General features: G+C 40.8%; 1 protein-coding gene across 5 annotated transcripts; it reads right to left on the bottom strand.

Moving 5' to 3' along the window:
* Positions 1–1,029: 1,029 nt before the first annotated feature.
* LOC9267065 (chromatin structure-remodeling complex protein SYD) lies at positions 1,030–24,875 on the bottom strand. Of its 5 annotated transcripts, none has more exons than XM_015786972.3 (40): positions 24,570–24,875; positions 23,413–23,529; positions 23,259–23,320; positions 21,688–21,893; positions 20,881–21,600; positions 20,592–20,791; positions 20,023–20,171; positions 19,841–19,908; positions 18,949–19,763; positions 18,596–18,693; positions 18,308–18,493; positions 17,657–17,837; positions 17,383–17,544; positions 17,258–17,301; positions 17,080–17,136; positions 16,690–16,786; positions 16,409–16,581; positions 16,114–16,327; positions 15,800–15,925; positions 15,604–15,693; positions 15,007–15,123; positions 14,817–14,897; positions 14,629–14,736; positions 14,297–14,466; positions 14,068–14,146; positions 13,910–13,984; positions 13,253–13,350; positions 13,058–13,165; positions 12,900–12,957; positions 12,564–12,782; positions 9,598–11,734; positions 8,496–9,389; positions 7,341–8,297; positions 7,118–7,171; positions 6,971–7,036; positions 5,721–6,899; positions 3,595–5,325; positions 3,364–3,429; positions 1,405–2,430; positions 1,030–1,300 (listed from the first exon to the last, which is right to left on the bottom strand). In XM_015786972.3, the coding sequence occupies exons 2-40, from the start codon at positions 23,515–23,517 to the stop codon at positions 1,152–1,154; spliced, it is 13,125 nt and encodes a 4,374-aa protein (XP_015642458.1). In that variant the 5' UTR covers positions 23,518–23,529; positions 24,570–24,875; the 3' UTR covers positions 1,030–1,151. The 5 variants fall into 5 exon arrangements, with proteins under 5 accessions (XP_015642458.1, XP_066167995.1, XP_015642455.1 ...); XM_066311898.1 differs by having other exon boundaries at positions 23,413–23,525; positions 24,570–24,690; XM_015786969.3 differs by having other exon boundaries at positions 20,881–21,893.
* Positions 24,876–24,958: the final 83 nt, after the last annotated feature.

Here is a 24,958-nt window from a genome sequence, read left to right as displayed (position 1 = left end):
TCCTTACTACGGTATATTTTTGTTAATTTTTTTATTAATATGTATATTCCTATAGACTGGAAAAAAATATAGTTTCAAAAAAAAAATCCCTATATGTTAGGGCCATACTCTTAAGAACATACCATGTGAATATTTTGATCTTTAGGGTTCCTTATTTTCAAAATTTATGCTCATTTTATATGGGTTGACCATTAAAGCAAGACGCACGTGGTGACTTTGTCAATATCAAGATATGTCGACCCAGTCTTCTGGAGATACTTATAGAGATAGGGTATGCGTGTATGCGTTCATCCCTCACGTGGTGACTTTGTCAATATCAAGATATGTCGGCCCAGTCTCCTGGAGATAGATAGGGTATGCGTGTATGTGTTTATAGGGATGAGTATGCGCGTGTTGTAAGTGTTAGCTTTGTACTGTGTTTCTAAAACATAAGAACTCAAATCCAATTATCTAATTCAGCCCCAAATGAAGGGATCCAAACGGGGTAAAAATTAAGCCGGACGGTGGATACGCCGGAGGATCCGTACCCTCTACCGACCTAAGGCAAACTTTGACGTTGTACCACGAAGGGCGAAGGCAGAGGATGGCCTTGATTGCACCACAAATCCGACAGTGCACGTGAACATTCATTTATTTGAGATATTCCTGGGTTGCACATTGCTCGACTAATTAGGGTGGTACTGATTGTTAGGTTCCTTCGACTATACTGGTTCAACAGGGACAATCCTTGCCGAATAAAATGGGTTACCAATGGATCAAAGGGTTAACCTATTGATCCGGCTTGATATCTCAGGGGACAACAGCCTGCACTACATCACAGGGCCTACACGCAAAGTTAAACGAACTTTTCAACAACTAGGTTTACCCAAGTTACCTACTCCCAGCAGCAAGGGTTGACAGGATTACCGATTGCAGGTTCTTTGCAAGTCCCCACCAATTCAGACATCACAATTCCAGCAGGCCGCTGGATATCAGTAGTTAAAGACCACTCACAAAAAACGACAAGCACCAGGTGGAATTAACATAATATTAGCAAAAGATGCAATAATAATTATAACTAAGGCACTATAGTAGTTGGGCTGTATCAGTTCAGCAGTAACATTTACAACTAGGTTTGAGAGAGATCATTTACATACTCAGTCTGTCATAACCTACTTCTCACTAGCATCAGCGCTGCTATCAATTTTATCGTCCGCTGTATCCTCTGGCCCAGTAGACGGGAGTGCACTATCATCAGCTGCTGTAACCTTGTTTTCGTCATCACTTACAGATGCTGGCTCAGCGCTGTCAACCTCAGTACCTAAGGGAACACATAATGTGCGGGAGTAATGTGAGCCACCGTACAGAAAATAACAGCAAAGAGCATACACTAATCTGGATAGAGAAGAACATTGTATGGAGTACCTTGAATAGCAGTATCGGCGGGTGTTCTATCTTCTGATTCAGCTAATGTTGGAATCTGAGTGCTCACGACAGTATTATTTTCTTCAGTAGCAGCACCCGACGGGCTAGTCGTTTCGTTCGGCTGCTCTAGCTTTGCCTCCGATATTCCTGCTGGGATTTGCACATCAGCAGATACATCAGTAGCATCAGATAATGGCGTTGGTGGATGAGGTGCTGCTGTAGCCACTTGATCATCATCACACTCAGGCGATGTACCGATTTCCTTTGATATAGAGCTTTCAGAAACAGGAACAGAAGCGTCACACGTAACTTCAGTACCACTCTCTTGTTTGATGGCAGCAGACGGGGCAGTGGAATGATCAACTTCGTCAGAACCATGACGATCTATTGATTCAGTCTTCAGCATGGATACATCATCGGTACATGCAGCAGAGATAACATCATCAGTACCTTCTTTATTTCCCAGAACGCCATCACTATCAGCTGCTTGGACAGAATCATCATCATTCGAGTCTTCTGATGGTGAATATCCTACTAGATTCACAGTTTGAGAATCATCATTGGTAAGACTACACTTTGCATTATCACCTCCACTCAAATTGGAAGTTCCATCCACTCTGCCCTGGTCCTTTGTTGATGCAAATTTAGAGTCACTATTCTCTAATCTCTCTTGTTCTGCTGGCTGATTTGAGTCAGTTAACTGCAAAACAGCAGGCACGCTAGAAGGACCTTCAGGAATACCATCAATCTGCATTTTTTCGATCTCGAGAGTGGCTTGCTTAGGACCAATCAAATCAGCAGCAGTATCTTCCTTATCCGAGGCATCATAAGGTGCCTGGCTGCCTGCTAAATCAGTCTCCCTAGAATGGTCATTTCCACTCACAAAATCTGACTCTGTCTGGCAAGCCGCCAGGCCAACGTCCATCTTGCCATCAATGTTACCTTGCAGATTTTCCTGATCCCCTATGGGGGAAGATATTGTACAATGAACAATCTCTTTATCAACTTCATGCATATCATGATCATCTGTATAGAAAATTGATAAACTAATGAATAACTACACTTAGTATTGTAAACATGATCATATATATTAATTACCACCTCTGTACCCCTTTAATTGCCTTTTCAGACAATGCCTCCCGTACACCCATCTGCAATTTATTTTCTAACTAGCAAATTGCCTATGCGTTGAAAAAAAAATCATGCTATGTGCACTGCACGCTCATCATTTAAAGAATATGTAGACCTGCTCTTTCTGACCCCTTCAACTATATTGATTCCTTCACTACATAATTGTAAAGATCTTACCAAATAATATGGACATTATTTTGTGTAGACATTGTTATTTTGGGGATCGTTTAAATTTATTGAGCATTGGAGTTTCATCAACACATAGGGCCCATACGTTAGTGATAGAGGTAGTGGAGACAGATTTACTGCCATCACCACTACTACCTTTTAAAGTAGTATAGATTATATGTATGGAAAAGTAAAAAACATATTAGTAGTCTAGAAGTACTTTTGATGACAAATCTACTTGTGTAATGCCAATGTGCCATCCACTTTTTTGTGTGCATATTTGTCAGAGTTTAGAAGTTCAGAACAAAAAATATATACTACCTCCGTCCCATAAAAATTGAATTTCTACCTTTGAACCATTGTCCCATAAAAATTGTATTTCTACTAATGTGGGACCCAACAAATTGATTACATCAAAACATATTTCCTCGTAATCTCCATTCCTTCCATCACATCTCTAACTTGATGTCTCAAATTTCCTTTTACTCAATTTTATATATGGAATGTGTGTATTTATTGGATTCATTAAATAAGGTCATTGTGGTCATTTTTCAATCCTACTAATATGTCCTAAATTAGCTAGAATTGCAATTTATATGGGACGGAGGTAGTATCTAAGAGGGAATGGTTGCAATAGTGCATAATTTTAAACCAGCAAACCTTTTGTAGATGCAGGTTCTGCAGCCGCACCTATATTCGTTTGTTCTGAAGCACAAACTTCTTTACCTGAAAAGGCAAAATTGCACTTGAGTAGCTGCCAGTACTAACCAAAGGGAAAAACAAAAGAATACACTCCTCCAGTTCTTCGAACTCTAGCAGAACATGGAAGATACACATTTGAAGGATCAAGAATAACAGTCATCCGTGCTACTTTGAAAGAAAAGAGCATACCGTGCATGAAACCTCCTGATGTCATTTCTTCTGATTCAGCTAATGCAGGAGTCTGAATGCCCAAGCTGACATTTGATTCCTCGACGATCACTGCCCCAAACTGACAGGCAGGTTCTGATTGGTTCTTCAATTCTACCTTGAGCTCTGATGGTGCAACTGGCATTGACACTTCATCAGATACATGACTTTCAGGATCCACATGCACTTCACTGCCAGCAGTAGTATCATTCATACCCTTGACAATTTCTACCAGGTTGCGCACTTCATCATTGGAATGGGTGGACAAGCCACTGTGACCTTCGACACAGCCATCAAGGTCATCAACAGTAGTTCCTTTCCTTAGCAATAAATCTTCACAATCAGCTATTTGGGCAGAACTGTCCTCGTTTTTGTCTTCTAAAGTGGAACAACTTCCTGAAGCCATATTGTGAGCACCATCATTTGTCTGTAAACAGACTTCATCTGCTACTTGGGCATCACTCGTTTCCAAGGTTTCATCTGCCTTTTCAAGTTCTTTCACACATGTAAATTTGGGGCCACTTAATGGGGCATGGGAGGAAACAACAGATGTGTTCACGTCATCACTATTATCTAAACACTCTTGCTCTGCACGCTGATTTGGAGTCGACTGTAAAACATCAGGCAAATGACTAGACGAGCCTCTAGAGATATCATCAATCTTCTCTTCGACTTCTATATTGTCCTCCTTAGAACCAGCCACATCAACAGAAGTGCCTTCACTTTGCGGACCATTGCCATCATCTTCTGTGGGGGCAGCATGTTCTGCAGCTTGATTTAACTCAGCTGATTCTAGAGTGTCAGGAGAAAAGCTAGATGGGCCTCTAGAAATACCGTCAAACTGGTCTTCAACTTCCATATTATCTTCCTTGGAACAAGGCACATCAACAGCAGTACCTTCACTTTGGAGACAATTGCCATGATCTTCTGTGGGGGCAGTATGTTCTGCAGGTTGATTTAATTCAGCTGATTCTAAAGCGCCAGGCAGAAAGCTAGATGAGCCTCTAGAGATATCAATCTGCTTTTCTTCAACTTCCATATCATCTTTCTTGGAATCAACCACATCAACAGCGGTACCTTCGCTTTGCAGACCATCGCCATCATCTTCTGCGGGGACAGCATGTTCTGCAGGCTGATTTGACTCAGTTGATTTTAAAGCAACAGGCAAATGACTAGAAGGGCTTCCGGAAATATCATCAATCAGCTTCTCCTCAACTTCCATAATATCTTCCTTAGAACCAGACACATCAACAGTAGTACCTTCACATTGCAGACCATTGCCATCATCTTGTGTGGGGGCAGCATGTTCTGTGGGCTGGCTTGACTCAGTTGATTGTAAAGCAGCGGGCAAATGACTATCATCCATCTGCTTCTCTTCAGCTTCCATATCATCTTCCTTAGAACCAGTCACATCCACAGTAGTACCTTCACGTTGCAGACCATTGCCATCTTCTGCAAGAGTGTCCTTATCTGAGGGATCAAAAGGTATTTGGCTGTCAGCTATAGTAGCCACAGTAGAATTGTTGATTTCTGCTTCGGAACTACCAGCAATTATTTGACTGTCCATGTCAGCACTGCCATCAATTTCACCTTGCACTGCATCTTCTGCCACACTAGATGGAAGTTTATTATCATCACCAGTTTCATTACCTACTTCATGCACCTTATCATGTTCATCACTGGAAGATGCAAGCTCTGCCATAATGGTCTTTCCTGAAAAAAGAAGACATATATGTGCATAATTAGTGCAAGCATTTGCTATTATTGAACAATAAAAAGTAATAGTAGGTAGCACACAACTCATCTAAAAAAACTCAAACAGCGGGTTTAAGATAGCTGGCGGCATTCAACTAAGTCAAGAAAAATCCCCCCGAACACGACGCCCCACCAGGCGCTCTCAACCTCATGCGGGGAGCAAGCTTCTACCAGCGTCTACGACTACCGAGGTTTTTTTTTCTTTTGTGCGAAACCCAGGTTCAATTGAGCCTGGGTCAGCATCCCCTCTACTGGAGGCTCTACCACTGGGCTACAAGCACGTTCGCAGAACACAACTCATCTAGATCAAGAGAAAAACAAATATTTATGTTTGTGTCAGAGAAAAACAGTACCATCTGTATCACTTCCAGAAAGTTTTGTTTCCTCCGATTCAGGTAACGCAGGGATCAGAGTGTTCAACAAGGCATTTGGTGTTTCTGTACAAGCTGCACCTAACTGGCTAGCTGTGTGGTTTGCTGACTCTAGCTTTGTCTCTGATACCTCCACAGCCACAGGACATGATACATCAGTGCACGCATGACTCTCACCGGGTAAAGGAGCTGGTGAAAGAGGGGCTGTACTAGTGACCAGATCATGGCCACTTTCTACTTGTGTATCAACTTCCTCTGCTATAGACCCTTCCAAAACAGTCAAAGACGCAGTAACACCAGCTTCAGTTTCAATATCTGGTTGGATGGTAATAACTGGTGCAGAAGCAACAGAAGCATTTTCCGTAATTTCAGTACCAACCACTGGTTTGATTCTAGCAGAATGGATGGTTTCATCAGAGTAGCCATGATAGATTTCCTCACTACCAGCCTGCACAGACTCCATTTTCGAGATGGATGTTACATCTTGAACAACATGGCTAGAAGATGAGGCAACATAATTGCCAGAGGTAAGCTCCTTTAAGCCACTGGCGTGTGCAGCAGTAGTATCCTTACTTCCCACTAAATCATCACCATCAGCTAACTGGGCAGAATTGTCCTCATTTAAGTCTTCTGAAGGAGAACATCCTACTAAATTCTTATCATGGGAATCATCGTTTGTACAACTGTGGGTTGGATTGTCACCTCTACTTTCATTGGAAGTTTCATCTGTTTTGTCATGTTTCTTTGATGATTCAAATTTTGAGTCACTGTTCACTAGCTGATTTGAGTCACTTGATTGTAAAGTGGCATGGGAATCACTGGAATAGCTTTTGGAGATACCATCAATCTGCATAGCTTCAACTTCAACAGTGCCTTGCTCAGCACCAATCACAGTATCTTCGCTTTCCTGACCATTGTGATCATCTTCTGTGGGAGCAGGAGTGGCCTTATTGGGGGCATCACAAGGTGCTTGGCTGCCTGTTAAATTAATCTCAGCAGAGACTTCATTTTCAGAGTCAAAAGCTGCATTTCTTTGACAAGAGGGCACACCACAATCTGTGTCACCATCAATTCTGTTTCGTGTGTCCTGATCCCCAATTGGTGAAAATATAGTGCAATCAATCTTATGATCTACTTCACACGTGTCTTTTTCGCGATGACCTGTACAGATATTGCATTATTTTATATGCACAAGTATAATAATTAGCTCAGAATTTTAAATAGAGTGCCACCTTCTGTTGATGCTGTTTCTGCAGCTGAAATCATCTTCACTAGTTCTTGACTATGAAGTTCATTACCTGAAAAGGCACAGATGTGCATGAGTAAACTGGGCTCAGTATTGCTAATGACCTACAAAAAATAATTATAGAAGAGCATACTCTTCTCATTTGCACTTGGCGTTGGTCCCATGAACTCCACCCTTTCACTCAACTCTAGCAAAACATGAAGCATGCACATTAGCTGTATCAAGACTACCGATCGGCGGTGCTTGTGGAGAATCTGAAGTATCCGCTGTGCTTATATGCATGAGCGTGTGTGTGTGTGTGTGTGTGTGTGTGTGAGAGAGAGAGAGAGAGAGAGAGAGAGAGAGAGAGAGAGTACCATGCACATCGCTTTCAGGTGATTTACTTTCTGATGCATCCATTGCAGGAGTTTCAATGTCAGACCTGGTACTTGTTTCTTCAGCATTTGCTACAATAGACTGCGAAACAGACTTTGTTTGGCTCAGCTCTTCTAACCTGAGTTCCGACAATCCTACTGGCTTTGACACACAACCAGATACATGAGACTCAAAATCCTTTCTTAATTCACAAGCAGGAGCTATGTCATTAGTAGATGCACCAATTTCTACTGTGCTAGCCTCTTTGACGGACTGAGTGGACACACTGATACTTTCATCTGACGCATCAGTATTAATAGCAGTGGTGGTTTCAACACTGGTTCCTCTACTTACCAAAAGATCACCACCATCGGCTGCTTGCAAAGAACTATCCACTTTTTGTGAATCCATGTTGTTTGAACCATCATTTATCTGACTGCTGGTTTGATTGTCAGTGACACTCTTATCCAAGGGCTCTTCCATTTTCTCCTGTTCCATCCCGCATGAAAATTTAGAGCCAGTAATTTCTGCACTCTCCCCTTCTTCTGCAAGACGATCTGAATCAGTTGATTGTATGGTAGCAGGTAAGCCATGAGAAGAGCCCATAGACATTTCGTCATTCTGAATAGCTTTGACTAGCATAGTCTCGTCCTTAGCATCAGCCACAGGAATGACAGTATCTTCACTTTGCAGACAATTGAGATCATCGTCTGTAGGGGCAGCCATATCCTTACCTGAGGCATCACAGGTGGACAGCTTATCCTTACCTGAGGCATCGCAAGGGGCTTGGCAACCTGCTAAAACAATATCAGTAGAATGGTCCTTGTCAGAACTAGGAATGTCTACGTCAGTGTTAGTATCAATATGAACTTGCAGCTTGTCCTGCTCCCTATTGGATGGAGAGATAGAGCCATCAACAGTATTATGAAGTACTTCATGCATGTGTTGTTCTTCACTACCTGTACAGAGATTAGGTAAACAGCAATTAAGAACTGTTTTGAATGCTTCAGAGTTTTGCATACAGCAAATCAACTCTATCAACACACATGGCAGGTCACATAAGCTATATCAAGAACAAAAAATACAGTGTTTGTGCACAATCTTCAATATTTTGTTTGTGTGTGTGTGTGTGTGTGTGAGAGAGAGAGAGAGAGTACCATGCACATCGCCTCCAGGTGACTTTTTTTCTTCTGATTCAATCAATGCAGGAATCTGAATGTCCAAGGTGGCATGTGTATCTTCCAGAGTTACTTCACCAGACTGGCAAGCAGATTCTGATTGGTTTAGCGATTCTAACTTGAGCTCTGAGGATCCACCTGACATTGACACTTCACCAGACAAATGACTCTCAGGATCCCTGTGTTCTTCCGAAGCAACAGTAATATCATTGGTTGATAAGCCATGGGTGGACAAGGCATTGCGAACATCCTGTAAGCCATCAGAATTCATAGCAGAAACGGCCTCCACCGTAGTTGTTTCAGTTCCTGCTTCACCCCCATATGCTACTTGGGCAATTTTGTCTGCTGAAGGAGATGACCTTTCTATGGGAGAATCATCATTTTTCTCAATAGTTGGTAGATTGTCACCACCACTCTTATCCACGGTTTCTTCTGTTTTTTCCAGTCTCGTCTCCGATCTAAATTTAGACCCAGTCATCTCCAAGCTTTCCCCTTGTTCTGCTGGTTGATTCGACTTTTGCGTATCTTCAACTTTCGTATTATCTTGCTTAGCCAGAACCAAATCAACATGAACACATTCACTTTGCAGACCATTTCCATCATCTTCTGTGGAGGCAGGAGCATCCTTATCTGAGGCATTGCTAGGGTCTTGGTCATCTACTGCAATAACCACACTAGCAATTTTGTCACAAGGGACCAGGCCCGCATCCGCACTGCTATCAATTTTATCCTGAAGAGTGTACTGTGCACTAGATGGAAGTGCATTGTGATCAGCAATTATTTGATGTACTTCATGCACCTTATGCTCCTCATCATTTGCAGATGCTGATTTTGCTGCCGAAACCATCTCTTGTTCCTGCTCTGAATTATGACCTGAAAAAAAAACATAGATTTCACCATGAATACTGTAATCTAAGTTTTACTGTTGAACAAAGAAAGGCAACAGCAAAGAGCACACTACTCTTCCCATATGGATCAAGAAAAACAGTTTGCAATGGTGTGAGTGCACACATGTGTGCATGCGTGTTTTTTTTTTTTTTGGGGGGGGGGGGGGGGGGGGGGGGGGTGGGGGGCACATCACCTCCAGGAAGCTCTCTTTCTCCTGATTTTTCATCCAATGCTGGAATTTGCGTGCTCAAGGCGGCACTTTTTTCATCAGTACCTGCCTGGTCAGTTTGTTTAGTCAGCTCTAACTTTGCCTCCAATATGCCTGCTGGCATTGACACTTCACGCACACGATTCTCAGCATTGTTCTGTTCTTCACCAACAGAACCAGTAGCATGCGCAGCTTTCAAAGTGTTGTCTTCCTGTTGCTGTGTAGAAGAGCAGACTGCAGTGCTGGGGTTTCCTGACATCTCTGCCATTTTAATATCATCTGGCTGCTTTGATCCAGCAAGTCGAGCACGACGTTCAGATGCAGCTGTTGCAGAATTACTTCTGGTGCGGGGTTCCCGAGCTGAACCTTTCCTCCTCCTACCTGGTGCCTTGCTCGGAGCACCACTATCGACCTCGGATGGCATTGTGGTGATATCCTTGCCCGAAGTATGAAGTGAAGCATGTGATTCAAATTGGACATTTGCTAGTTTATGATCAATAACAGGATTCACTGATGAGTGGGTAGTAATTGTTTCCGGATGAGTAGTCGCGACTTCAGAATGTACTCCCACATAATCCTTCCGTGTCTCATGCTGCACTGGAGCCTGGAATGAAACAGATGGAGGTGCTTCCAAGTGCGCACCTGCTAGTTTCTCATGGCCAACAGAACTAATGGATTCTCTGGCAGGATGTAGTTCAGAATGAGTAGCATGGGCTTCGCTGAATCCACTAGGAAGTGCAGCCTCGTTAATAGGAACAGCTATCGGCGTACTTGGTTGAGAGTCATATCCAGATTTCTCATATGATGGAGAGATAATATTTGGTAATCCCTTAGAAGTATCTTGACAACTACCATCTATTTCCTTCACTATTCCTATTTTCTCCCCTGTGCTCATGTCAGTACCTGCAATATCAGCGGTACCAATACCGTACAATCTCCTGCTAGCTGCTCTTTGCCTAGTGCTCACCCCAGTGTCCTCACTACCAGTACCAGATGTTTTCTTTCTGCGGCGACGAGCACCTTGCTTCTCAGCAGGTTTATCCGCAACCACAACCTCTGATATTTTTGTTGACCCTTCTGAAACCACAGGTATGGTAGGTGTAGCTACGGACAAGTTTTGATCAGTGCCCCCTTGAACCAATCCAGCATTTTCATTATGAGCTATCATTGGCAGCTGTGAGTTGGCATTTCCTGAGGTAGTTACAGTTCCAGCATATATGTCTTCTGCCAGAGGTGTCTTAACCATTTCATCTTTATCTCCTCCAGATGGGGTTAGAGTGCCTTTAACTCCTTCTGGCAATAATGCAGCAGGTTTATATATGATTGTATCCTTCTGCAAACCTGCCATAGCATTTGCATGTGATGAGGACACATTCCCTTGAGGATATGATGAAACCACAGAACTCGCATATGCTTCTCCACTACCAACTGCAACCACAGGACTTAGAATAACATCTCCTGCACTAGCAGCAAGAGACTTTGGTTTTCGGCCTCGCCTGCGAGGTGTTTCTCCTGCCTGGGTCTTTCTACCTCTAGATGTAGCAGGGGTTGGTGGATGAGGTGCTGAACTGGATACAGGTTCATGAACACTGTGTGCTGGTATACCAACCTCCTTTGCATTAGACCCTTCCAAAACAGCAATTGATGCGGTACCCTTATTGTCAGTACAAATTACTGGTTTGATGGTACCATCTGGTGTAGTACCCTTAATCTCAGTACCAACATCTGGATTGCCCGTAGCAGATAGTGCAGTAGAATCAATGGTAACATCTGGAGCAACCGAATGAATGGTAGTAGTTGGTGCAGAAGAACTGCCATCAATTATAGTTCCTGCCTCTTGTTTGCCAGTATTTGGTGGAGCTGTAACAGGAGATAAGGAAGCATCAGACCTTCTGGGTCGACCTCGTCGCCGTTTAGCAGGCGGGGAGTCTCCAACAGAAGAAGCTGGCTCTTTTTTGGCTTGCTCTGGTTCTTTTGAACTCTCTGGAGGTACTTCCAACTTAACCACTTTAGGGACATCTGCATCCCTTGATATACCACCAGGTTGAGGTGAATCGGGGGAATCAACCTGACAAAGCTTTTCAAATTCTTCTTCAGTCCATTGGTCCTCATAAGAGCGAACCTACAAGGATTATACCCAAATTAGAATAGCAGAATATCAACCAATAACAAAGTGATACGTCTGTATATATTGAACAAAGCACCTCCAAATAAAAACAGATTGAAGAGATTGCTTCTAGCCAACATGATTCTCCTAAATGACAGAGCTTCTAAGAAATTCTTTCCACACTTCTCGAGGTGGCTGCAGAATAACTCAATTTCACCTCTTCACCCATTTGTTTCCTATTTCTTAAACTTTATTCAAGATTGTAGTCTAGTTTTAGTTGATATCTTTTTTTTCTGGCCATACAGGCCTCCACACATGTTAGGTGTTGCAGACTTTTGCACAAAGTCTATATATATACTTTACAATGGGTCATCCCCTACTGTTTCATGTTGATTTTTTAAAAAAAATTGCTTTTTTGGCCCTTAAACTCTTCCTGAAATTCATTTTTTAACACTGAAATCAACAACCAATTACATAGTATTTTTCACCCTCAACTTCCAAAACCAGAAAAATAACACACTAGGAAGACCCTTTTCTGTAGTGATTTTTGTTGACATGACTGCTCCTGTTTATGCATGTTCTGCTACCGTGGACACCACTTAGTGTCCACATCAATGGAATTTACCAAAGAAGAGATCAAATCAGCAAACTTCACTGCCATGTCAAGCAAAATCACTATGGAGTAGGGTTTAGCATGCTATTTTTCCAGTCTTCAAAGTTGAGGGCATAAATAACATTTTTTTAGTTCAGGGTGAAAATGGGAATCAAAAAATAGTTATAACGGATAAAAATAGATTGTACCCCCCAAAACAAGTTGTGTACAAAAGATTAATGTGCAACTGACCTCACGAGCACGTTTGCCCCTTCCATAATGTTGTGTGTCAAGACCCCCAAGCTCACCCTTCCTCCTTACAACCTTCACACTTTTTATATTTGATGACTCATATATCTTCATAGCATGACAGAATGACTTCAGATCATCATCAGTTACAAGACGAGAAGGCATTACAGAGGGATCGAGCCCACTAGTTGAACTATTCTGAACAACTGTTAGCCAAGTAGCCTATTCAAGAATCAAATTCCATTAGAAGAGAAGTAGTACATGCACAAAAGAGGTGGGGAACTGAAGTTAGCACAGAGAAAATATCAAAATGAAGAATTATATACAAATTTTGTGTACCATTTCTTCCTCTCTCCTTTGCTTGTCAATAGATTCAAATATATCAATCTCATCTTCGCTGCAAGGAGGGAAATGTGGTGCAATTAGTCACAGACTAGTATTAACAATGATCATGCCCCGGTCGTGACATATGTACTAACAGCAAAATACAGTCTTACCTCCGAGCAAGAAGATCGTTGAGAGCATCATCATCTAACACTGGAGCTGCTTCCTCCTTCTTACCCCCACGTAGCAGTGATTCAAGATACTCTCTCCGATCTTCAGCACTGAAATTGGTGCCCATAGACATGGTATAATGGAAAGGAAAAGGGGATGTAGAGAAGTTAAATCTTTAAAGTGAGTGAAGAATTAACCTTGTGTTGTTGTCAAAAAATCCAGCTGTAATACTCTGATTAGCAACACCTAATTTATGCTCTGCTGAAGCCCTGACTTGCTCCTCCACTGTTTGGACCTTATATTTGGCAAGGGTATCCAAGTCAGAAACAAATGGCAGAATTGAATTGTTGTAGTTTGGAGTGAAAGAATTCTTTTTTTCTTTGCTCCAAAGGAAGTCTTCGTTTTGGAAAGAACAAGCAGTACCTATTTCTTTTGGTCATCATACAATCATAAATACATTCCATCCAGGCCCAATTATATCAGAAGATAAAAGATTCATATAGCATTTTAAAATATTTGTGGCCTGTACTGGTTTTTTTTTTTTTTGAAAGATGTGTTTATCTACCTTCCAAAAATAGCAGTTAGTTGAAATAAACTCTTTTGGGGGTTAACAGCATTATATTACTCGAGCAAGCAAAGACTCCTAGAACTAGACTCCATAAAGCAGCACAGAAAAGTTTTCAAATTCTAACATAATGGAATGAACAGGTCAAAAATATAATGCAGCCCAAATGGCGAAAGTATTCTCTTTCTTTCCAAGCTAACATTACAAATGTTATTTGTTCTCTTCAATTCCCAGATAATCAAGTGATAAATGGACTGCAAGATACTCCTAATAATGAAGAAATCCTTACTGTTTCTAAACGTAAAACAAGAACTTCCTTCTTCTGACCAATTCTGTGAGCTCTAGCTTGTGCTTGCAGATCAACCTGAAAATAGAGGGAAAGTGTTATTTGGAAAGGTTTTTAAAGAATAAATTCCTGAATGATATCATTGGAAGAATTCTAGCTACCTGAGGATTCCAATCAGTGTCAAATATGATGACAGTATCGGCTGCTTGGAGATTAACACCAACACCTCCTGCTCGGATACTGTGGAAAACAGGGTAGGAAATAAACTTTAAGAGCTAAAATATCCACTCATTAATAAGAGTCGAAGTTCAAATAATATAAAATTTAGCAAACAAAGATTCATTAATGCACAAAATACATCCTCCAAGTATTGCTATGTAGTTCACGTACCTAAGCAGAAAAATGAAAGCTTGAGAATTAGGATTATTAAATTTGTCGATAAGAGCTCCTCTCTCCTGGCCAGAAGTGTGACCATCCAATCGGAGGTATTTATACTTCTTCCATACAAGATAATCCTCCATTACATCAAGCAATCTTGTCATTGTAGAGAAAAGCAGAACCTACATGGTTGTAATTGAAGTTGGTCAATCAGAAATTATAGCAAAAGAACAAAACAAAGGCACAATAGAAACGAGATAAACTTGCAGCTAAAATAGAACGTCTACAGAAACTAGTAGATCTGGCATCATGTGGTGCAACCAACCGCGTTAAAATTCACTTACTCTATGGCCAGTGGCTTTGAGTTTGGGCAGCAATCTATCCAACATCTCAAGTTTTCCACAGAGCCTCAGAATTGATGGCAGGTAGTGTCTAGGTAAATAACCCTCAATCTGCAGAAATAACAAAAAGGCTGATGATAAGCAGAAGAAAACAAAAAAAAATGTGGCAGGATTGCAGAGTTGTGTTCTACCTCTTCAACATGAAGTTGGCTAAGGTATGGATGATTGCATATATTCCTCAATTCCATAACAGTATTGTGCACAGAGCGGACCTACAGGATATGAAGTGGTATCTTACGACGAAAACCTTGGAAATATTTAGCAAGTGAAAAGGTAGAGTAAATGAAAGAAACAACTTTTGAGCGGTCACAAGGTATGCACCTTAACTGCTCCAATTCCACCAAGGTTTTCCTCCACCCTTTTTATTAGAAGTTTCTGATAAGCAGATGGCCAACATCTTACAAGTCTTTCAATCTTCTCCGGCAATTCATTTTCAACCTGAAGGAAAGAAAATACATGAAAAATAATGCACTATGTGCATGATGTACGTACCAGTTCAACATCAGTGTATCGCTTTGAGGAACACCAATACATAATTATGGAAGCATATTTAGGCCTTCACATATCACAGAACACAACTGAACCTTAATATAATCAAAAGGGTGAATGAAGCAATCTCATGCAACTAAACATAGCATATTAGGGAATTGGAAAGGAGAATGTGTTAATCCCTTGCCAATTGCAAACACTACTGATCAACCTGAAGTGTACAGACTAATAAATCATATAACATGTACAATAAATACACTAAATCTAGAAGGTTGGTGCTCCATAGTGCCTCAGTTTGATATTGCACATTCAACGAGTAAAGCACAATATGTAATTATTTTTTACACTCGTCGAATAAGTTGCACGGTGAACTGCTAAAATGTAACTAATCTCAAAAGAGGCATTAACATTCCAAACAAAATCAAAGACCTTATGCTTAAGTCTTCGGAGTACAAAAGGACGAAGAACTTGGTGAAGACGATTTATGATCAGCAAGTTTTCCTCCTCCGACAGTAAGGCCTTCAAGCATGAAATATAATCAGAATCAAGGGCCCCATGATATAAAAAAAAGTCTCCTTTCACACACACCAAAAAGAAAAGAAAAAACAAGGCATAGAAGCCTTACCTCCTCGGTTGAGCTATCACCATTACTTTCAAATGGTTTGTTAAACCACTGAGAGAAGTCTTCTGATGAGTTAAATATATTAGGCAACAGAAAATTCAAAAGTGCCCATAGCTCCTCAAGATTGTTCTTCACAGAAAAAGAGCATCAAATCAGCAACAAGTGATAGAGAGAAAAGCAAAATGCAGATAATTAAGTAACACATACTTCATGTAGAGACTACTGTATGACCAGGCAAACAAACAATTGAAACAGGCTTGAGTTGAAAAGAAAAGTTATTGAACTAAAATAGACAGAGAAAGTGCAAACTGTCAAACCTGCAGAGGTGTTCCTGTCAACAATAGCCTGTGAGAGCTCCGATAATGCTTCAAATCAGCATTAAGCTTACAAGATGCATTCTTTATACGGTGTCCTTCATCGATAATTATGTAATGCCACTGTATTTTGCTTAGTTTTGGCCTATCATGCTTGTTCATTAAGTACTCGTACGTTGTCAAAAGAACATTGAATTTCTGATGTACAATCATCTCTCTGGAATGAAAAAAAAAACTAAAGTGAATAAATATTAACATAAAGCAAATCATGGATCAGATGGAAGAATTTAAAACCTACTTGAATAGTTTGCGCCTTTCTTCTGGAGGGCCAGCATAGGCAATTTTATTTATACTAGGTGCCCAGAAGTTGAGCTCCGATTCCCATCCAGGAAGAACAGAAGATGGTACAACCACAAGGAATGGCCCCCGGTCATTTTTTGTTTCCATGAGGTAGCATAACAAAGAGATTACCTGCCAAAGTAGAAAAGCAGGCAACACAAGTTGAATTAAGGTAATTGTTTTCACCAAGTAACATAACGGCCAACAGGAAATGCTTAGTGGCACTGCACTAGATCTTACTTGCACTGTTTTGCCAAGACCCATTTCATCAGCTAAAATTCCATTTAAATTATTATTGTACAATGAAACCAGCCAACGCAAGCCGTTCATCTGGTACCTGCAATAAAGCAAGCAAGCAACTGATCACAAAAAATGTGTGGTGGATGATAAAAGAAGTAATAGAAGCAAAAATGTGAAAGATAAGAATATATAGATCACACTTAGAATATACTCCCTCCGTTTCACAATGTAAGTCACTCTAGCATTTCCCACATTCATATTGATGTTAATGAATCTAGATAGATATATATGTCTAGATTCATTAACATCAATATAAATGTGGGAAATGCTAGAATGACTTACATTGTGAAACGGAGGAAGTATGTAGCAACAATGGGCAGTGAAACTTACTCTCGCAATTTCCCACCCTGAAGATAAGAAGGTTGGTCGTTCACGACCTCCTTTACACTAGAAAATGGAGGCAATTATGTAAGAATTAGAAAGGCTAAGGGAAAATAATGAACACTAAAGCATTATTGTATGATAAACTGAAGCATGTAATTTTATCCAATTAATGATGTAGAAATACCTGTGGGCCAATTGATAGTATTTTTCATTGCTTTCTAGATAATGCTGTAGAAGAAAATACAGTTAGGTGATTCTTCAGGAAAATGCATCTAATCAAGACTCAAGAGCAAAAGGTAATGAACAGACCTGCGGCTGGTAGCTCTCATCTTCAATATCATTTGCTGTGCTATCAGAAGCATATGAAACACGGCCATCCATCGATTTGGAACCCTGTAGTTTGGCACCAAGCTTCTGTAGATATTTCTCAGTCTCTCGCAGAAGTTGCTTAACACGATCAGATTTTGCATCCTAGAGATATTAATGTTTATTAGAATTTGACTTAGTCCAACAAACATTAAGAAATACGAAGGATTAACCAAAAAATATAAAAGGAAGTCAAAAGAAAGCAACCAACACTCACCTGAACCATCCTAAGATATCCTTCAACATCATTATTCTTAAGCAGGTTGATCTTCTCCCGCTGGATCCTGTCTAACTTCTCTCTATGAATTCGCTCTTTCCTCTTGTGGAACTCTTTTACGTACCGATTGAAACCCTTCAAGCGTTCTCTCTTAACCTTGAAGCTATCCTCCAGTTTCTCTCTGCAGTTTAATAGGTAAAATATTTAACAAGCATAAACTATGAGCATACTAAGCTCATAACTTGCAAGGTAATTGCTGGTTGAAACAAATATTCTGGTCTATTTTGTATAAATATGTTTCTTTTCAGTAAACCACCAACTCCTCCTGGGTCAACTTCTTTCAGTTTTAGCTTAGCCAGGTTCAATTTATAAAGGGCAAGGGCAATCTTAGAATGGCTATGCAACTGGAATGTTCAGAGCGCAGCTTCTAGAAAACTATTTCTTCTATAGTCATTGCTCTAAAGAACCTGTACAGGAAAATTAAAACGGTACTATTCCTAGAAAGCAGCTGCATTACAGACACACCCCCAAACTATTAGGTAGTACATGTATTCTACAAAATACTTAAAGACCAGGTACAGATAACTTAAAACATTGGCTAAAAGTAAGAAGAACTAAAGATAAAGGAGTGGGTCGTGATTTCAATCCAACCTGTGGGCCTCTATATCAGCAAAGAATTCCTTCTGTCTCTCACGAATTCTCTTTTGCCTTTCTTCCTTCATTTTCTGTTCAATTTTTTCAAGCTGTTTAACACGACGTCCATGTCTATGTTTCTTTACTGATTTTATGCGGTCCAAATCAGTAGTATTAGGCTTGAAAAAGTCCTGCAAAAATTCACTGCCAAATAGAAGAAATCAAAACAGGGGAAATATAGCCACAGAAACATAAAGTCTGGTAGGAAGAGAAATTAAAAGTTCATGGTGTCCATGACAGGCAGACCTGCGCACACGACGTTGAAGTTGGAGAAGTTGAAGCTTTTTCAATTCAATGACACTCTTTGTTTTTGCAGAAAGATCCTCCGATGAACTAACATTTTCCTGAAGAAAACAGAAGGAATTGAAGTTTTCAACTAAGACTTACAGTGTGTTGAATATGGTAGCATAACACATGCACATGTGCACCAAATCGAGATGTCCATTGTATTAAAAAAATCACAACACATGAGGAAAAGACTGTACTTTGGAAACAATCTTGTATACATGAAACATAAACAATAATTTATAGACGTGTGACATTTCAAAAGTGTGCTTTTCAATTTCCAGGATTTCAAAGTGAGAAAAGTAGGGAGTGACCTTTAGCTTCTCATAGGATGCTGAAATTCTCCTGTGTGCCTTCTGTAACTCTAATGCCTTCCTTTTGTTTTCTTCATATCTTCTCTTCTGATGATCCAAAATCCATTTATCAGTCATTGTGTACTTCGGAGGAGATAATGGTAAATCATCTTGCTCAGAAAGATCTTCGTCTCCTTCATCTGCAGATCGCTCAAATATCATCTCTCCCATGTGGCTACCATTATCAATTTCATTGCCAGCTGTCTCAGGAGTTTGATCCTTTCCAGATAAATTGTGGTTGCTACCATCAACAGGCATATGATGAGGCCTCAAAACTGCAAATGGTTCTTTGGACACTTCATCTTTGGCCAAGAGGCCAACTTCCATACTAGTATGCCTATTACCACCCAAAGGAGATGGTCCCTGGCCTCCTACCCAGCCTAAGTTCCTATTCAAATTTTCTGCATCAGCCTTGTAGATCTCAGGGGTAGTTTTTCTTGTATCTCCCTGAAAGTAATGCAGTTGCCCAGATGGCATGGGAGATATCGTTTCTTGAGAATGCATTTCAGAATCAGTTCCCTGTATAGGAACGGTTTGCTGGATATTTTCTGCTTCAAATGATTTCTCATGTTCAGCTATCTTGATCTTCTTTTTAACAATTTCTGGGTCCTTTGATGCGGAATCAACATCCGCAACACTGCCTGTAGATGTTGATTGAAGTCTAGAAATATCACTTTGCCTACCAAAAATAGCAGGGTTTTCCTGGCTGTTTCCATTTTCCTTTCCAGAACCATCAGCCATTCTGCTCTCACTACCTCTCTGACCTGCACTGCCACCTGTTTTTCAAGCATAGATTCATCAAGACTGACAAAGCAGACAGCTCACACAATATTGCTCTATTCTTAGTTTTTACCTTCTGAAGCAGGGGGACCAACACCTAAAGCAATTTCAAGATGTACCTTCCGGGGCTGCAGATTATTTCTACAAGGAAGTACAGCCGATATGAGTGCTACAGAGATGAGGTTTCAATATTAAGCATAGATGTATTCTGTCAAAGAACAAGACACAAATTAGGATATGGAAGGGTGTGCAGACCTAAATGCAAGAAATACTAAGCACTGCGCTCTGAGCTGCTTCAACTGCTGCTCTTTGAATGGAATGCTGGGAGAGGTTTGAGACATTTGAGATGAACCAGCTCTCTGAGGTGCTCTGACAATTCCGTGCCTTTCTTGCATTGGACTGCCCTGAAAGTTATACCGCATTTGTGTGTCAAAATGCATCTAAAATATTAAGTCAACCAATGGAGATACACATATCAATGAAAAGATGACTGTATGACCAAACAAAAGTGTTTCTAAAACTGGCTACAGAAGGAGATTTACTAAAGTGCAAACAATACTTTTTGTGCAAAGTTCAACAAGAAGTTTACGGAAATGAATACCACACCCTTCATGGTTTGCCAAATATGTTGCAATATGTCTACAAATAAAAAAGAAGGAAATATCCCAGAGGAATTTATCTAGAACAAGCGAGCACAGGAACAAGATTTTTGCATTTCACTAACAAGGATTTCTCCCCCAAATATAAGTCACAGTGTCTCGAAAACAGCATGCAAGAACAAGCTTTTAACATAAGGATATTTAAAATTAAGCTAAAGGTCGTACATGCATGATCCCCAGCTGAGCTCCAGCTTTAGAAGAATTTAGTTCACTGCCAGTATTGCCTGAAGTCAAGTCTTTCCCTTTGTCAAGATACTGTGGACCACCTCCAAAGGAAGAAGACACATAAGGAGGAACTGTGGGGTAATCCATTTGTGATGCAGACATAGAATTAAAAGTTCCTTGTGATCCTAAGTTAACTTTCCCTGTAGCATAAGCACAATCATTAAGGTAAATTTTTGAATTTCAATGTCTCTAGTGAGACTATTATGTAATTCTTTTTTAATTGAAGTACCTTCGACATTAACACCAGGTCTCATTAGGTTGGGAACAGACCCTTGAGTATTCTTCATAACTGGACCTTGTGCATTCTGGTTCCAGCCAAAACTAGCATTAAGTAGATTTGCTCCTCCCAATATACTTTTCTGCAACTCAGCAGGAATGTTGCCAGAAGCTAGTCCTTCAGCAAAATTTGAAATTTGTGCCATTGTGAATGGATTTGATGGTTTAGTCTTGTCTATAGTCCTTGCAGAAGAAGCTGATGGTCCTTCCTGGTGAGCCCTAAAGAAAGGTGCACCACTGGGTAACGGTGGCACCTGAGCATTACCAACTTGTAATGTATGTGATGGATCGTGTTCGACTGTCCTGGAAAGTTGACCCTGAGTACCAGCTTTGCCAGGCTGTTTTCCCTTTCTAATATTTTGTCCGGTAGACATGGCATCTGATTTTGAGTTGTCTTCAGAATGCAAGTCCCCTGCTGCTTTTGGATCCACTCTTTTTCTCTTAGAAGATGATTTTTTGCTTGTTTTTTCATCTGACTTCAAAGAATCATGTGAATTCATAGATCTAGTATCCTCTATTTGCAGACTGGCAGGGCTTTCCATTCCAGAGGATCTTCCACTCTTCTGTGACATGGAGCCTTGATGAATATCAGCTCCTGCAACATCGCTCCTATTTGGTCCTGCTGGGACCCTGCCTGAAATAGATGCACTGTGACGTGCCATATCTGCTGAACCTGACAATATAATACAATGCATCATCAGGTCAAACTCATAAATCCAAAACAGGTGGCTGAGATTACCATGTTGATTTACTTGGTTACCTGATGGAAAATTCCATAATCCAGCATGCGCACTACTTTGGGATGCATCAGTACCAACCATGGGAGGTTGACTGCCAATGATCTCCTTATCCTTAGGCATAGCACCACTAGAATCTCCTGCTTGTGGACCACCAGCTAATGGGATTCTCGATGATCGCAACGCATCCATATCTATTCCATGTTGGCTTACAACAGTCTCCATGGCCCTGTTGACAAATGTTAATAGAAGTTTGGAATTGTGGAGGCAAAAATTAAGGTCTAAATTATGAAAAATCAGATAAAACTTTATTTCGACACAGCACCTTTTCACTTGGTATTTCGAACAAATAAGGTAGATCACATTTGTGATAAATTACGTGACACCAACCAGTAAGGAGACACAGTGTGAGTAACTTTTGTGTTTTTGTGTGTGCGCGCGCACGAGTGTGTGTAAACTGACAAACACTACATTAAGAAAAAATATACAAGATGACCATACTTGGAAAATCATGTGTTTCACAATTCCGCGGACAAGAGAAAGCACAATGGCTTCAAAACACTACACGCATGATTTATTCCCAAGGAATGCAGTCCAAGGCAAAAGTTGCTAAAGGAGGCGTTCCAGAAACATTGGCCGCAAATTTGTTATGTCCACAGAGTCATGGAAGGTCATGATACATAATATTACACTACAAACATGCCAATTGCCAGCTAAGTAAAAGTAGCTCGCTCCTCCCGCCTTGCTGCTTTAGTTCAGTTCTCTATCAGTCTACCGTGCCCTTGCTGCTATCTTCCACCTACTTCTCTCCAACTATTCAATTTTTTTCATCGGTTCAATAAGAAGGTTGGAGGATGAGCGCCTCCCACATCATACATCTTAGCATAATGTGTTACTCTCTTCATTCCAAATTGATCTACATATTTCATAGGTACACCAAGACCAAGAAAAGCTAATAACTCTCTCATATTATATTTACTCTAGCAACAAACTCGATGCATGCACCATCCCCACTATTTCCTAGCCAATAGCAAATCAAGATATTGCATGTGGGTTATAAATACTTGTGTGCATGGATGCATGCACCAATGTCCATTTACTTCAATGCACAAATAACGAATAGACTTAATGAATGAACACAAATATGATAATCATTTAGGAATAACCTCAAAAAAACTATATGATGATCATTTTGGAACGGAGGGAGTATTCCTTATTAACATCAAGGCAGTCACCTGATATAGCTTAAGGAACCTATGCATCAGTACACCTCATAACACATCTAGGACGTCACCACATATAATGTTTCCACAAGTGTCGCCATACTTATGTTTCACTGATGCGTGAAAATCCAGTTTGTTAGCATCTATAAAATTAAATGAAGTGGAACTCTAACACAAGTATAGTACAACTACAATACCAATTTTGAATGTCAATTATGACGATACAACAAATGGAGCAACGCAATTTTTGTTTTAACATTTAAACAACTCTGACTCACAAAAAATGGAAAAATCTATAAGGTATTTGAATTTAATAGATAACAAGTTCTTTCTTAAAAAAAGAAAGTCTACAACTAAAGAAAAAAAATCACCTTGATATGACCTGATATGGCAGTGACTGCTCTTTTCCACTTAGTTTCATATGTTGGCATATCTGAAAGATCAAATTAAGTAAAAAGGTTATGGTCTGGTTTTAAAGTTTTTCATATCCTCCTAAGCTTCTACATAACTAGCTGAGCAACATACCACATAAAGTTTTGTTGCTAATTTAGCAGGTTCATCCTTTGACTCTTGAATGAGTTTCTGAAGAAGCTTTGCAGCCTCAAGCTCAACTTGTTGGGATGAGGCCATTTGTGAAACTACCTGTCATCAGAGTGAGATAATTCCAAGAGAAATGAAATAAATCATAGCTCATTTAATTTTTGTAACCAAGTAGAAGCTCATGTAAATGAATAAAAATTACAGCCTTCAAGCATCAGATACAGAATATATTGTGTACAGATACCATAGCCTGGTATTTCAGGGGTATTTTTAGCTGATGCAGAATATTAATGCAATGTAGAAAATTATTACATCATAAACAATATGGTGCTGTAGGTTAGCTACTAACATCAGGACTTCAACAAAACAACTGCTTTAGGTTTTCCTTGCTCACCACAGATGTGATGCTAAATCGATAACAAGAATCAGACTGCTTACACTGTTACGCATAAGCCATCTTTGATTCAAGCTGTTTTTGTATAAAACAGAAGAAATATCACTACGTGTGCAGATAAAGTTTAGAGATTTGGTATTTCTGGAAACATGTAACACTGCATGGGGCCTTAACTGCAAGCTACACCATCCCATGCATACAATGGAATAGCTCCAACTTTTAAGAATGGAAATAAGCTTTATTAAGACCAATCAACTAAAGCGCCAAAAGCAAGAGATCCCATCCTTTAGCAAAAACTCACAAAGAAACTAAGCGAGTGACTACATCCAGGACAAAACCAGTCAGATCATGCTAGATATTGCATTTACCTGTCAAATATGGCACCAGGCCAAAAATATCTCAGTGTACGGTTCAGGGAAAAAAATTCTAATTATTTTAATACGCATAATTTTTTTTCCGCACAGGATACCAAAATTATCAGGCGTGGTAGGCAATTCCACGGCACACCGCAATCAAACCTACTATCTAGAGAAGAAGCCGGATGTCCCGAGTTCATCTCCCCCCAAAACAATTTACTTTCCCACTTACGCACTAACCCTAGCTTAAGAGGGAGCAGCGCTACACTGATCGCTTCTCACCAGATAGGAAAGAGGTGCACGATCCCCAAATCCGACCAAAGCAGCGGTCCCGTGAGCTCGAGCTCCAAGCAAAACAACCAGAGAAGTCGTCGTGGGGGGTGGTGGCTTACGGCGATTCGGGATCCGAGAAAACCCTAGCGGGAGAGGGGGGGGGCGAGACGGGTGACCCCGGAGCCGCCGCGCGGGGAGGCGGTGGCGGCCTCCGGAGAAGAGGCGGCGGCGGCGGCCGGCGCGGGCGGCCTCGCCGGGGAAAGCGACGACGGCGAGCGGCGTGAGAGCTACGTGCCCGAGCTCGAGCTCGCCGCCTCCGCCATTCCGACTGACCCTTTCTCTCTCTCTGCAGTGTGTCCTCCTGTGTTCCCCTTTCTCTCTCTCCTTTCCTTTTAGCTTTCGCTTGCTTGTGCTGTTTTCTTTGTGGGAGAGGAGGGGCCGAGGGTGGGTGGAAATGGGCGATGGGCGGAGGAGTCCAATGAGCCGGCCCCCCTTCGGTTGCGGTGTG

The sequence above is a fragment of the Oryza sativa genome, chromosome 6 (genome assembly GCF_034140825.1).
Source record: "Oryza sativa Japonica Group chromosome 6, ASM3414082v1".
Classification (NCBI taxonomy): Eukaryota; Viridiplantae; Streptophyta; class Magnoliopsida; order Poales; family Poaceae; genus Oryza; species Oryza sativa.
Note: the sequence above shows the minus strand (reverse complement) of the source record. Positions and strands in the feature narration are given on the sequence as shown.

Bases quoted from the DNA above. Each gene is read 5' to 3' on its own strand.
- LOC9267065 (XM_015786969.3), bottom strand. From the start codon at position 23,517: ATGGCCTCATCCCAACAAGTTGAGCTTGAGGCTGCAAAGCTTCTTCAG. The intron at 18,494-18,595 runs GTCTGCCTGTCA...TCTATTTGGCAG, and splicing joins CTTCAACGTCGTGTGCGCAG to TGAATTTTTGCAGGACTTTT. The intron at 3,430-3,594 runs GTATGCTCTTTT...TTGCCTTTTCAG, and splicing joins ATCAGGAGGTTTCATGCACG to GTAAAGAAGTTTGTGCTTCA.